The sequence below is a fragment of the Mirounga leonina genome, unplaced genomic scaffold (genome assembly GCF_011800145.1).
Source record: "Mirounga leonina isolate KUSES-001 unplaced genomic scaffold, KU_Mleo_1.0 Mir_154, whole genome shotgun sequence".
Classification (NCBI taxonomy): Eukaryota; Metazoa; Chordata; class Mammalia; order Carnivora; family Phocidae; genus Mirounga; species Mirounga leonina.
The window spans coordinates 48,555,156-48,568,272 of NW_023270389.1; the positions used below are offsets into that span (position 1 = coordinate 48,555,156).

The 13,117-nt window shown below is 42.3% G+C and overlaps 1 protein-coding gene across 10 annotated transcripts in view; it reads left to right on the forward strand.

Moving 5' to 3' along the window:
• LOC118014426 (quinone oxidoreductase-like protein 2) overlaps positions 1 to 13,117 on the forward strand; it is a 42,164-nt gene that overhangs the window by 14,086 nt on the left and 14,961 nt on the right. For 7 of the 10 annotated variants that reach the window (XM_035010723.1, XM_035010725.1, XM_035010728.1 and 4 more), the window contains exons 8-9: positions 112 to 340; positions 12,748 to 12,795. In XM_035010723.1, the coding sequence (XP_034866614.1) occupies positions 112 to 340; positions 12,748 to 12,795 (277 nt within the window). The remainder of the gene's footprint in view (positions 1 to 111; positions 341 to 12,747; positions 12,796 to 13,117) is intronic. The other 3 variants (XM_035010730.1, XM_035010729.1, XM_035010733.1) reach the window with 1 other exon arrangement.

A 13,117-nucleotide genomic window follows, 5' to 3' on the forward strand; every position in this document is an offset into this window, starting at 1 on the left:
ATGACCTGAGCCGAAGGCAGACGCTTAACCATCTGAGCCACCCAGGCGTCCCTAAATAAAATCTTAAAAAAATAATAATAATAATTTCTTTTCCTTGTCCTTTCTTCCCAGCCTGGCATGGGAGGGCAGGATCGTGGTGGTGGGTTTTGCTGGAGGATCCATTGCTTCTGTGCCAGCCAACCTTTTGCTCTTGAAGAATGTCTCTGCCATGGGGCTGTACTGGGGCCGGTACAAAGAGCAGAACTTTCCCGTCTTCTCCAGAACCCTGTCCTCGGCTCTTCAGTACTGCCAGCAAGGGCTCATCCAGCCACACGTCGGAGCAGTTTTTAAGCTGGAGGAGGTGAGATGCTCTGGAGGGAGGTGATGTGGCTAAACGCCAGGACCTAATCGGTGTCAAACGACTGGGCGGTTTCTCTCTGGGTTCCATAAATCCTTCTTTTATGGAATGAGAAGGTACAAACAGGGACGCCTGGGTGGCTCAGATGGTTAAGCGTCTGCCTTTGGCTCAGGTCATGATCCCAGGGTTCTGGGATCGAGCCCCGCATCGGGTTCCCTGCTGGGCGGGAAACCTGCTTTTCCCTCTGCCTCTCTCTCTCTCTCTCTCTGACTCTCATGAATAAATAAATTAAAAAAAAAAAACATTAAAAAAAAAAGAGAAAAGGTACAAATGCAGTGCAGAATAATGGGGTCTCACAGGCTGCAGGGTGACAGGATTTCTCCGGGTCTTCGGGCTTGTATGGCGGTCGCCTCAGGCCCAGGGAGCCACCGGGGAGGCTGAATTTGCGCAGGCCACAGAGGAGCTGGATTTTGAGGGCTCTCCCTACGTCACTGGTTTCTTAAGCAGAGGGAAGTGATGGTACTTTAGAAAATCATTTACCCGTGTTTCTATGAACCCTGAACTCCATAACATACCGGTCTGAGAAGGAAGCATTTAACTTGACCTTTGATTTTAGAAGACAGCCACTTTAAAGTACAACCAGATGATCTAAGCTGAGGTTCTGTGAACAAAACACTAGATCACTCCCCGTGTCAGAGGGCTGTAATTCATCCATTAGTCACCGTACTGAACTTTGTTGGGTCTTCATTCCCTTTTTTCATTCCCCCTCAGTCCCATTAATGTGGCTTAAACTTCCTCCAAAGTGTAATTGTGGGCATACATATGCAGTATAGTTGTAAATGTGAATCTGTTAGGCATTCACTGTGAAGTCCTTTTTTTTTTTTCTTTCTTCTTCTTTTTTTTTGCTTTAATTTGCTTTAATGTTCAAAAGACTGTTTTGGTGATTCCAGCCAGCCTTCGATGGCCGAGCCGTTTTGTTCGTATGCAGATTAGTGAGGCCTGAGATGTCAGTGCCAGACTTCCATTGCCCGCCAGCCTTCCATTTGGATGTTTTTCCCAAGAAAGTGGTTTACTTTCTTCCTCTTCCTTTTCGTATGTTAGTCCAGAGGGTCACGTTGGGTGGGAAAAAGAGAACCGGACTGGCCGTCGGAAAACTGGTCGGATTCTACTTCTGGCTTTGCCTTCTCCGGTGGCAACCCTGTGGAAGTCTCCTCTCCTTTCTGACCTGCGGTCTCCACACCGCTGCAGGGGGTGATGCTTCAGGGGCCACAGCCAGGATGTGGGCGGGTGGAGAGAGACCTGAGCGGCCTGGGTTCTGGGGCCCCCTCTGCTGTGGGGCTCTGAGTAGCTGCGCATCTTTACCTTTGCGTTCACCTTTTTCTTTTGTGAGAAGGTTTTGCAGCTTAAAAACTTGAAGACCACCAGTTTGAAGAATTTCTGAGTCCCGTTCCATCTTGTGGCTTTTATCATGTGTCTTGCGAGCCGAGGTTTGCTTCACCCGAGGCTCATGTATACCTCTTGATAGAGGATGAAGGCAATTAGGACAGGCCCGCAAACGCTGGCTGGTTTGAACCGCCTCTTCTTCCCACTGACCTATGTTCCAGGTGCTGCTCAGGCAGGAGAGAAAGCCAGACTGGGATTGTTGTTTTATTTATTTTTAAAATTATTTATTTATTTTTTTAAGATTTTATTTATTTATTTGTCAGAGAGAAAGAGAAAGCACAAGCAGAGGGAGAAGCAGGCTTCCTGCGGAGCAGGAAGCCTGATGCGGGGCTCAATCCCAGGACCCCGGGATCATGACCCGAGCCGAAGGCAGACGCTCAACGACTGAGCCACCCAGGCGCCCCAGAAACCTTATTTTAGAGTATGAAGTTTGTCCATCCATCGGAGAATTATCTGTGTGAAAGAGCTATCTTGCAGTTAAAACAACCAGGAATCTTGAACAGAACACTAAATCACACCCCGCGTCATAGGGCTGTAATTCATCCATTAGTCACTGTATAGGCACTACCAGAATTTATATATTTTGTTTTTTTAAAATGAAGATGATTAAATGAATGTATATATTACCCACTTAACGTGGGTAATATTTTTTATGTAAATCTGTTAATGTCTTAGAAAAAATTATTTATCGGAACCTGCCTGGGCTCGGAAAATGACCACTGTACGAATATATACAAGTATATATATATAATAGCCAGAGACACCGTGCTTCCTAGCTTGCTTTTCTCCTGAATATGTGAGCTTATAGATTGGACCTTGATAGTTGATATTAATGACTACATACTTTGTACCCTAGCCTGTACGAAGCACGAGGTATGAGCTCCCGTAGTACTCTGTGTGTCTTCTTTGTCTACTTGTAATTGTTCAATGCTTGTCATTCCCATAGACCGTAAGCTCCATGTGGGCAGGGGGCCGTGCATGTCCTTGTCTCCAGCTCCTGACAGGTACTCATGTATCTGTCGAATGACTGACTGAAAGTAGGAGGCTATCAGGTCAGACCACCTGAGTTCAGATCCTGGCCCTACCACTTAACTGGCTATGGGCAAGTTGCTCACGTCTATATGCTTGAGTTTCCTCATCTGTAACGGGAGCAGTAATATACTCTACATACTAAGGTCGTTGTGAAGATTAAATAAGATAACACATGTAAAAGCACATAGCAGACACTCGCTATATTCATGGGCAGGATTAGAAAGATAGTCTTTCAATTTTGAATTTTAACTAGAATTTATTATTTTCTGAAGTGTAGCATCCGCGCCCTGACAGGTGGGCCACGCACGAGCCCCGTGATCTGTCCAGGGCATGGCCTTATTCAGAGGTGCCAAGTCTGCTTTCTGTAGGGAGATGCTCACAAACGTCTCAGCCAGACGTAGGACTTACACCTCAGAGATCTGAACTTGTTTGTCATATAAAGGTCAGGGAGGTCACCACATGAATAGATTAGATAGATAGAAATTGTTTACTTGGAGTTTCCTGAGTGTATCTATGGAATAGTCTTAAAGATTAAATTACTCTCTATGTTTGGAGACTACATTAGTTTGAGTCCACTATTCCAGACCCAGTTCAGGCCCTGGCCCCTTGTCACCCTTCTCTAGTGATGGCTCACACCACTGATCCCTGCCGTCATACACCGAGACCCTGTCCCTGTGGCCCATCTCCTAACCCTTGCGGTCACAAGCTTTCCCCGGCGGGAGAGCCGATCCTAGGCAGGGCCTCCACCGTGCTCTTCAGGGTGGGAGCTGCTGCAGTCCTGGTGCACGGTGCTGATCCGAAGGACCTGTTGAAGTACTGGCTTCCCCGGAAATTGGATGCGGGGGTCTGGGTAATGCAACCGGGAAGTTGGGGGGCAGTTTACTGCATGGGGCAAGCTTTGACAAATGAAAGACGAGACAAATTGCTGCCTTTGTTCCTCCTGATGGAGTATGTCAACAAGCAGTGGGCTCTATATGGCCTCTCTGGAGAGGTCCCCCTGGAGCTGTGACTGGTTCAGGATCAGTAACACACGCCTCCCTCCTTGATTCACTTCACCTTTTCCCTCACCCTTGCCTCCCTGGGATTACAGTGAAGCGTTAGGGCATAGATTTTTTTCTAAAGATTTATTTATTTGAGAAAGAAAGAGAGAGAGAGGGAGAGAGAGAATCCCAAGGAGACTCCCCGCTGAGTGCGGAGCCTGACCCAGGGCTCGATTCCACAACCCTGAGATCATGACTTGAGCTGAAATCAAGAGTCAGATGCTTAACCTACTGAGCACCCAAGTGCCCCTACGGCATACGTTTTGACTAGGCTCTATTTTCTAAGGAACCCAGGCTGACACTTAGTTTTGAAGATTTATTTATATTTGTGTTTCATAATACATGGCTTGACTTTTTTTTTTAAGTTAGGTTTATTGACCTGTCATCTACATTTAGTAAAACTCACTCTGAGCTTTGACAAACACATAGTCATGTAACCACCCCACTGCAATCAAGATATAGAACGGTTCATCACTCTGAAAAGTGCCCTTGTGCCCCTTTGTCATCAATCCCCTTCTCCTACCCCACAGCCCCTGGCAACCACTGGTCTGTTTTCTCTCCTCATAGTTTTGCCTTTTCCAGAATGTCATATAAATGGAGTCATACCCAGGAGATAGTCTTTTCAGTCTGGCTTCTTTCAGACCTTGTGTAATACTTCTGAGCCTCACCCATGGATTTTTTTTTTTTCCAAGATTTTATTTATTAGAGAGCAAGCATGAGGGATGGAGAGGCAGAGGGAGGGACAAACAGACTCCCTCTGAGCAGGGAACCCCACATGGGACTCGATCCCTGGACCCCAGGATCATGACCTGAGCTGAAGGCAGATACCTCACTGACTGGGTCACCCAGGTGCCCCACCCACAGTTTTGCATACGTCAGTAATTTGTTCTTTTTTTTTTTACTGCTGAAGAGTGTTTCATTGTGCGGATGTTCCACAACTTATTTTTTCATTTATCAATTAATAGTTGTTTGATTATTTTTAGTTTTTGGTGATTATGAATAAGCCTTCTATAAACATTCACATACAAGTTTTGTATAGACTTTTTTTTTTTTTTTTAATTTAGGACTGGGATTTCTGCGTCATGTGCTAAGCATATGTTTAACTTTTATAAATTTGCGCAGACATTTAGTTGGCTTTATTTACAGAGCAGGTTTATTCCCCCCGGTCTCCAATGGTGCCTAGTTAACATCATTAGATAACAATGTCAGTTTAAAAGAAATCTATGCAGAATCCTACAAATGCCAGTTATCGATGTTCCTCAGGAAGAGGCACGCTTGACTGTGTCCACTGCTCTTTCTCTTTGCCTTCCTGTCTCTACCGCCCAGGTTTTGAAGACACGGCAACTATTATTGCATTCCTACCAAAGCCCATACATAGCATGTTGGGTTTTCTATTTTTTGGTGTATTCTAGGTGAGACACTGATGTTCCAATATGCATTATCTGTGCGCTTCGGGATTTTGTTTGTACTGATTTGCTACTATATAGTTAACTTTTAATAAACTACCAACTGCTTATCAGAGTGGTGGTATTATTTCGCATTCCCACCGACAAATTTATGAGAGTCTAGTTGTTGGGCACCTGCCAGAACTTCATACTGTCAGGTCATTTTCCTTCATGTTAGCCATTCTAGTAGGTATCTGGTGGTATCTAATTGTGGGTTTAATTTGCATTTCTCTATTGAATAATGATCTTGAGTATCTTTTCATATGCTTATTTGTCATCTGTATCTCTTTTTGGGTAAAATGCGTTGACTGACTTTTAAAAGAAGATTCAGATCAACTTGTATTAGAGCAATGACATAATAAATATAATTCCACTGGGACTGTGTATCACTAACTAAATATTTTTTACCTTTTAAAAACAATCCCGGGCGCCTGGGTGGCTCAGTTGGTTAAGCGACTGCCTTCGGCTCAGGTCATGATCCTGGAGTCCCGGGATCGAGTCCCGCATCGGGCTCCCTGCTCGGCGGGGAGTCTGCTACTCCCTCTCCCACTCCCCGTTTGTGTTCCCTCTCTCGCTGTGTCTTTCTCTGTCAAATAAATAAATAAAATCTTTAAAAAAAAATAAAATAAAAACAATCCCACTCAGTCCCAGGTATATTCATTCATTCATGAGTTCATTTTATTCATCAACTTTCATGGGGTATTCTGTATGCCAGTCAATAAAAACTAAGACTTAAGAAATTTCTTTGTTTTTTCGGGAAGCTCTCAGGACAGGGTTATTATAGGGGGAAGGGATGGTTTCTAAGGAGGCATGAATCAGCATGATATATTTAGGGAGCTATAGCTTACTCTGATTATTCCTGCTTGATAAGCTAATTAAAAATTCCAGCAGCGGAACCTAAAACAAAAGCAATATCCTCACCCTGCCCCCACGTGCCGGGTTGCGTATCTCCAGAGACAAATTGAATTATGGCTTCACCCACTGTGAGGGAGGGTTCTGGGGACAGCCTGTGGATCTGTCTGGGGAGCAGTATGGAGCACCTTCCCTTTCCACAGCTGGTAGAATGCAGAAGGAGGAAAATGTCCCCAGGCATCTGAATTAGCTATCAGAAGACTCTGGTCTAATGCCCTGCACTTTCCTTCTTAGTTTCTCACTCAGAGCCTTATCACACTTATTAAGCATCCAGTTCTTAAGGCCACCGGTTGTCTGTTTTCCTAGCCCTGATAGAAACCACAGGGTAGAAAGGGGACAGAGTTGGGTTAATTTTAGAAGCATCTGCAATCACAGCAGAAGTGGCAACTGGACAGAGAAGTAACAGAACATCTGAAAAACAGAAGGGAAAATCACAGATCTTCAAAGTCATGAGGTTCCCAAATCATGGAACAAAAAGTGTATGCTTCCCACCAAGATTATCTTTCAGAGAAGTGAGGTAAATGTGTGCTCCATTTTTATAAATATTTATATGCAAAATGATTAAAAAGAAGCTCTAGCATTTAAAGGGACAATGTTCTTTTTATGTTAAGATTTACTTGTTAGGAGATTCCTTATTTCTCCAGGATGCCAGGTAAAAGAAGTATCACTATCTCGAATTGTGCTGGCTTTCCCGAGTATTTTCTGTCGTTGGGCTGTGACAGATCTCTGGGAACACGCGGCTTCTAACTGAGAGGGAGAGATGCAGCTGTGAGTCACCTGAGCTGTGCCTCCAAGTGATCGTGATCGGCAGGGCAGGGGTGCATGTTTCAAAACACGTGTCTTAGACCTCTTCCACCTCCTTTGAGTATGTCTAAATTTGCATGGATTGGAAAGGTCTCCGTAAGGCACAAAGACCCACAGGACGGATGTGTTTTTTTTTTAATATTGAAATATACTTTATTAAGACAGGTGTTTTTGAAACCAGAGATTTTGTGCTGCAGAGAATTGGTTTGTTTGATTGATTGGTTGGTTTCTCTGCTTATTTTTATTTATTTATTTTTCTATGCTTTTGAGGAAGGATTTCAAGTGGGAAGGGTTGGTTATTCATATTCCTCATTTCAAAGCACATTTGCATGGTTGGCCCATCTTTTGTTTTTACGTCTGTGTATTTCTGGATGTCTTTATTAGTTACTCCCTTTATCCTCACTGCCCACTACTGTCCTCCACTTGTTTTCCTCTCCTCAGACACACTCTGTAGTGTGTTTGGTACATGTCCTTGGATTTATATTTCCTTTGAAAACATACATATTTTTGTGCGCTCATTTATTTTCAAGTCACACAAATAAATAACAGCATAGGGTTGTGCTGTGGACCTTGTTCTGTTTCTTCATTTTTCACTCAGCGTCGTCTTTTTAAGATCCACCTATGTTGCTGGTGCTGTTTCCAGTTCATTGCTTCCCACTGCTGCAGATGACACCGTGGTGTGCACCTGCCATATTTTACACATCTGCTTCCTAGTGATGCCCTCTGGGGTTGACCTGATTCCCTGCCGCCATAATCAGCACTGTCATCCACAGTCTCACAGTCGGGACTTACGCAAAGTTGCTTTGGGAGTATTTTCCTGGGAGTAGGGTTGTTGGGTCACAGGATATATGCATACTTAATTTGTCAGCAAACTGCTCTCCAGGATGACTTGACCAGTTTATGCCCCTCCCTGCAGTGCATGCAAATTCTTTATTCGCCACCCTGTTGCTATGTAGCATTGTCCTACTTTCTGATTTTTGCCAAACCGATAGGCATGAAGTGGCATCTTATTATTTTAATTTGCGTTTCCCTGATTTCTAATCAGTGTAAGCATCTCTTTATAGATTCGGTAAACATTCGGGTTTAGCAATTTCAGCCCTTCATGCAGCTTTCTACAGGGCTTCCTGCCTCTTTCTTACCAATTTGCAGAAGTCCCTTGTGTGATCTGTAGTTCACAAATTTTAAGGTGCATATGAATCACCTGGGGATCTTGTTAAGATGCAGATTATGATTCAGTAAAGGTGGGAGGGGGCTCAAGATTGTGCATTTCTAATAAGCTCCCAGATGATGCAGAAGCCTATGGTCCTTGAACCACCCTGTGAGTAGCAAGGTTCTAGATGTTAGTTTGAGACTTTGCAAAGGTCTGTCCTTCTAAATTTGTCATTTCTCTATCACCTTTGTCTCGATTTAATATAATCAAGCAAATTGCCTTATGGGTTAGTGCTATTTGGGACATGTTTAAAAAGTCTTTTGTCATATCTGGGCCACAATGATCTTCTCTATTTTTCTCTACTAACTTTTATTTTTAAGATTTATTTATTTGAGAGAGAGAGTGTGTGTGTGTGTGAGCAGGGGCAGGGGCAGAAGGAGAGGGAGAGAGAGAATCTCAAGCAGACTCTCAATTGAGCATGGACCCTGGTGCAGGGCTTGATTCCAGAACCCTGATCATGACTTGAGCTGAAGTCCAGAGTCGGCTGCTTAACTGACTGAGCCACCCAGGTGCCCCTCTGTACTAACTTTATACTTTTATTTCACACTTAAGGATTTAATCCATCTTAAGTCACCTCTGTATTGGGTATAAATCAGGTAACCAATTTTTATTTTTCCCCTTGTAGTGAGCCAGTTTTCCCGGACCAAATAGTTCATTGTTTCTCCATTGATTTGTGGTGCTCCCTTCATCTTATTTCAAGTTCCCAGATACACTCTGCTTTCTCTTCTATTCCTTTGGTTCAGATTCCTGTTCCTATAATAGTATCATACAGTTTTTATCTTTATAGCTTTGAAGTATGTTTTAATATCTGGAAGTGTCACTCTTTCATCTTAGTTTTTAAAATTTGATTTAGCTCTTTGTGAGTCTTTATCCTTTTAGGTAAATTTTATGGGTATTTTTTTAAAGATTTTATTTATTTGAGAGAGAGAGAGAGCGAGAGAGAGAACACGAGTGGGATGCAGGGCTTGATCCTGGGACCCTGGGATCATGACCTGGGCCGAAGGCAGATGCTTAACCGACTGAGCCACCCAGGCACTTTTAGTGAATTTTGGAAGAGATTTGTTTAGTCCCTAAAAAATATCTGGCTGAAATTTGGAATGGAATTGCATTGACTTTTTAGATTAATTTGGGTAAGTATTGCTATTGATATTTTTACAATGTTAAGTTGTCTTATTTGTGAATAGGGATATATTGCCGTTTATTCAGCTCTGTCATGTTTTTAAATAGATTTTAAAGTTTTTCTCCATAAAGTCTTATGGATCATTCTTAGTTATGTTAATTATAAGTACTTTACTGTTTCTGTTGCCTTTGAAAGCACTATTTTATTTCTGTTATATTTCCTAGTTGATTATTTTGATACAGAGAGATATCAGTAATTTTTGTTAGCTAATCTCGTTCCTCACAATCTTGCAGACCTTTCTTATTTGCTTGTCTGTTGCTTTGGTTAGTTTTTCTATGTAGATTATTATATTATATGCAAATAATGACACTTCTGTTTTCCTCCATTCTTTGCTTTTTCAATTTTAATTTTTTGCATTTATTATTTATTTTATTAAATATCAGGAGACTTTGCTTTTTCAGCAGTCTTATGTTTACAGAAAAATTCAACAGAAAGTATAGAGCATTCTCCTATCTATATTCCTTCTCCCACCATCCAGTTTCCACTAGTTAAACACCTTTTTTTTTTTTTAAGATTTTATTTATTTATTTGAGAGAGAAAGGGAGAAGGAGAGTACAGAGGGGGAATGAGAGGGAGAAGAGGCTCCTCACTGAGTGGGGAGCCTGATGCGGGACTCGATCCCAGGACCCTGGGATCATGACCTGAGCTGAAGGCAGACGCTTAACCTACTGAGCCACCCGGGCGCCCCTCCATTGGTGTTAACATCTTGCTTTGGTGTGGTACATTTGCTACAATTGATAAACCAATATTGATACATTATTATTAACTGAAGTCTATAGTTTACATTAGGGCTCACTCTTTGTGCTGTACAGTTCTATAAGTTTTGCCAAGACAAATGTATAATGTCATGTGTCCATCATTATAGTATCATACAGAATAGCTTTATTGCTCTAAGGTATTCCCTGGGCTCCACGTATTCACCCCTGCTCCCTACCCCAACCCCTGACAGCCACTGATCTTCTTACTATCTCTATAGTTGTGGCTTTTCCAGACTGTCATATAGTTGGAATCATATAGTATGTATCCTTTTCCGACTGGCTTTTTTACTTAACAGTCTGCACTCAAGATTGTCCCATGTCTTTTCGTGGCTTGATAGCTCATTTCTTCTTATCACGGAATAATATTCCATTGCCTGGATGTACCACAGTTTATTTACTCATTCACCTACTCAAGGACATCTCTGTTGCTTCCGAGTTTTGACAATTGTGAATAAAGGTGCTATAAACATTTGTGTGGACCTAAGTTTTCAGTGTATTACCTAGGAATGTGATTGCTGCATCACATGGTAAGATTATGTTTAGCCTTGTGGGAAACTGCCAAATTGTCCTCCGAAGTGGTTGTACCATTTTGTATTCCCACCAGCAATGAATAAAAAGTTCCTATTGCTCTGTATCCTTGCCAGCATCCACTGTTGTCCGTGTTCTGGATTTTAGCTATTCTGAGAGGTGTGTGGTGGTATCTTGTTTTTGTGTGCATTGCTTTAATGACGTATGATGTTGAACATCTTTTCGTGTGCTTTTTTTGCCATCTGTCTGTCTTTATGGATGAGGTGTCTGTTCAGATTTTTTGCTGCTTTTTTAATTGGGTTGTTTGTTTTCTTACTGTTGAGTTTTTTTTTAAATAAAGATTTTATTTTTAAGTCATCTCCACACCCAACGTGGGGCTTGAACTTACAACCCCGAGGTCAAGAGTTGCACACTCCACTGACTGAGCTAGTCAGGCACCCGATCTTATTGTTGAGTTTTTTTTGTTTTTTAAGATTTTATTTATTTGACAGAGAGAGAGCACAAGTAGCCAGAGCAACAGGCAGAGGGAGAGGGAGAAGCAGGCTCCCCACTGAGCACGGAGCCCAACATGGGGCTCGATCCCAGGACCCCGGGATCATGACCTGAGCTGAAGGCAGCTGCGTAATCGACTGAGCCACCCAGGCACCCCTTATTGTTGAATTTTAAGAATTCTTTGTATATTTTAGATACAAGTTTTTTTTTTAAGATTTTATTTATTTATTTGACAGAGAGAGACACAGTGAGAGAGGGAACACAAGCAGGGGGAGTGGGAGAGGGAGAAGCAGGCTTCCTGTCGAGCCGGGAGCCTGATGCGGGGCTCGATTCCAGGACCCTGAGACCATGACCCGAGCCAAAGGCAGACGCTTAACGACTAAGCCACCCACGTGCCCCTATATACAAGTTCTTTATGAGACATGCATCTTACAAAGATTTTTTCCCAGGCTGTGGCTTGTCTTTTCATTCTCCTGAGTGTTTTTTGCAGAGCAGAGATTTATAATTTTATGATGTCCAACTTAGCAGTTTTTTCTTTTATGGATCATACTTTGGTGCTCACTGCCAGATCCAAGGTGATGTGGATTTTTTTTTTCCTGTTTTCTTCTGAAAGTTTTATAGTTTTGCCTTTTACATATAGGTGTCAGATTGATTTTGAGTTAACTTTTGTGAAAGATATAGGAACAGTGTGTTGATTCATTTCTTTTGCATGTGGATGTCCAGTCATTCTAGCACCATTTCTTGAAAAGACTATCCTTTCTCCATTGAATTCCCTTTGCTCCTTTGTTAAGGATCAGCTGCCTCTACTTGTGTGGGTCTATTTTTGGGCTCTAATCTGTTCCATTGATCTGTTTATCTATTCTTTTGCTGGTATCACACTGTCTTGATTACTGTGGCTGCTTCTTAATTTATGTTTTATAACCTTATACTTCTAAAAAATAGGATTTGAGATAGATTGCAATTTCGGTTATGCTGGAAACAGGACAATTTTTTTTTAAAAGATTTTATTTATTTATTTGAGAGAGAGAGAGCACATGAGGGGGGGAGGGTCAGAGGGAGAAGCAGACTCCCTGCTGAGCAGGGAGCCCGATGCGGGACTCGATCACGGGACTCCAGGATCATGACCTGAGCCGAAGGCAGTCGCTTAACCAACTGAGCCACCCAGGCGCCCTGGAAGCAGGACAATTTTAATAAAAAGATAAAAATTGTAAAATGTTAAACTATTGATTCTTCTGGCAGTGGGTATATTCCTTCAAAAACTAGAACACACAGAAATATTATGATAGAGCATGGACAGGCCTGAGGACTTCTTCCCTGCTGTCATTTATCTGACAACATTGAAAAATATACCTTAGACAGAAAAATTCCAAGGTTGGGTTATTCTTAAATTTTTTTTTTCCTATGAGTTTGTGGTGATTAATTATTTAGTTAGTATGGCAGAGTTAGTTGCTATAGTTCATTGGAGACACATCTTAATATTTTAGCTATTTTAAGACTCCAACTACCAACAACTGTTTGTTGAAATACACAAGTGTGACCACATTTTTTCTTTTTGAAATTTTTTAGGTCAATGATGCCTTCCTTCATGTGATACAGCGCAAATCCACGGGCAAGGTGCTTATCTCCCTTAAATAAATCCTCACCTCAGCAGCCAACTCAGCTTGTCCAAATCCAAACTTACCATCTTTCCAAAAAACCTTATTTCCCTCCTGTGTTTCTAAAGGTGTTACCACTTTCCTTATTAATCCAGGTTCAAAGTCTTTTTTTTTTTTTTTTTAAGATTTTATTTATTTATTTGACAGAGAGAGACACACGAGAGAGGGAACACAAGTAGGGGGAGTGGGAGAGGGAGAAGCAGGCTTCCCGCGGAGCAGGGAGCCCGATGCGGGACTCGATCCCAGGACTCTGAGATCATGACCTGAGCCGAAGGCAGACG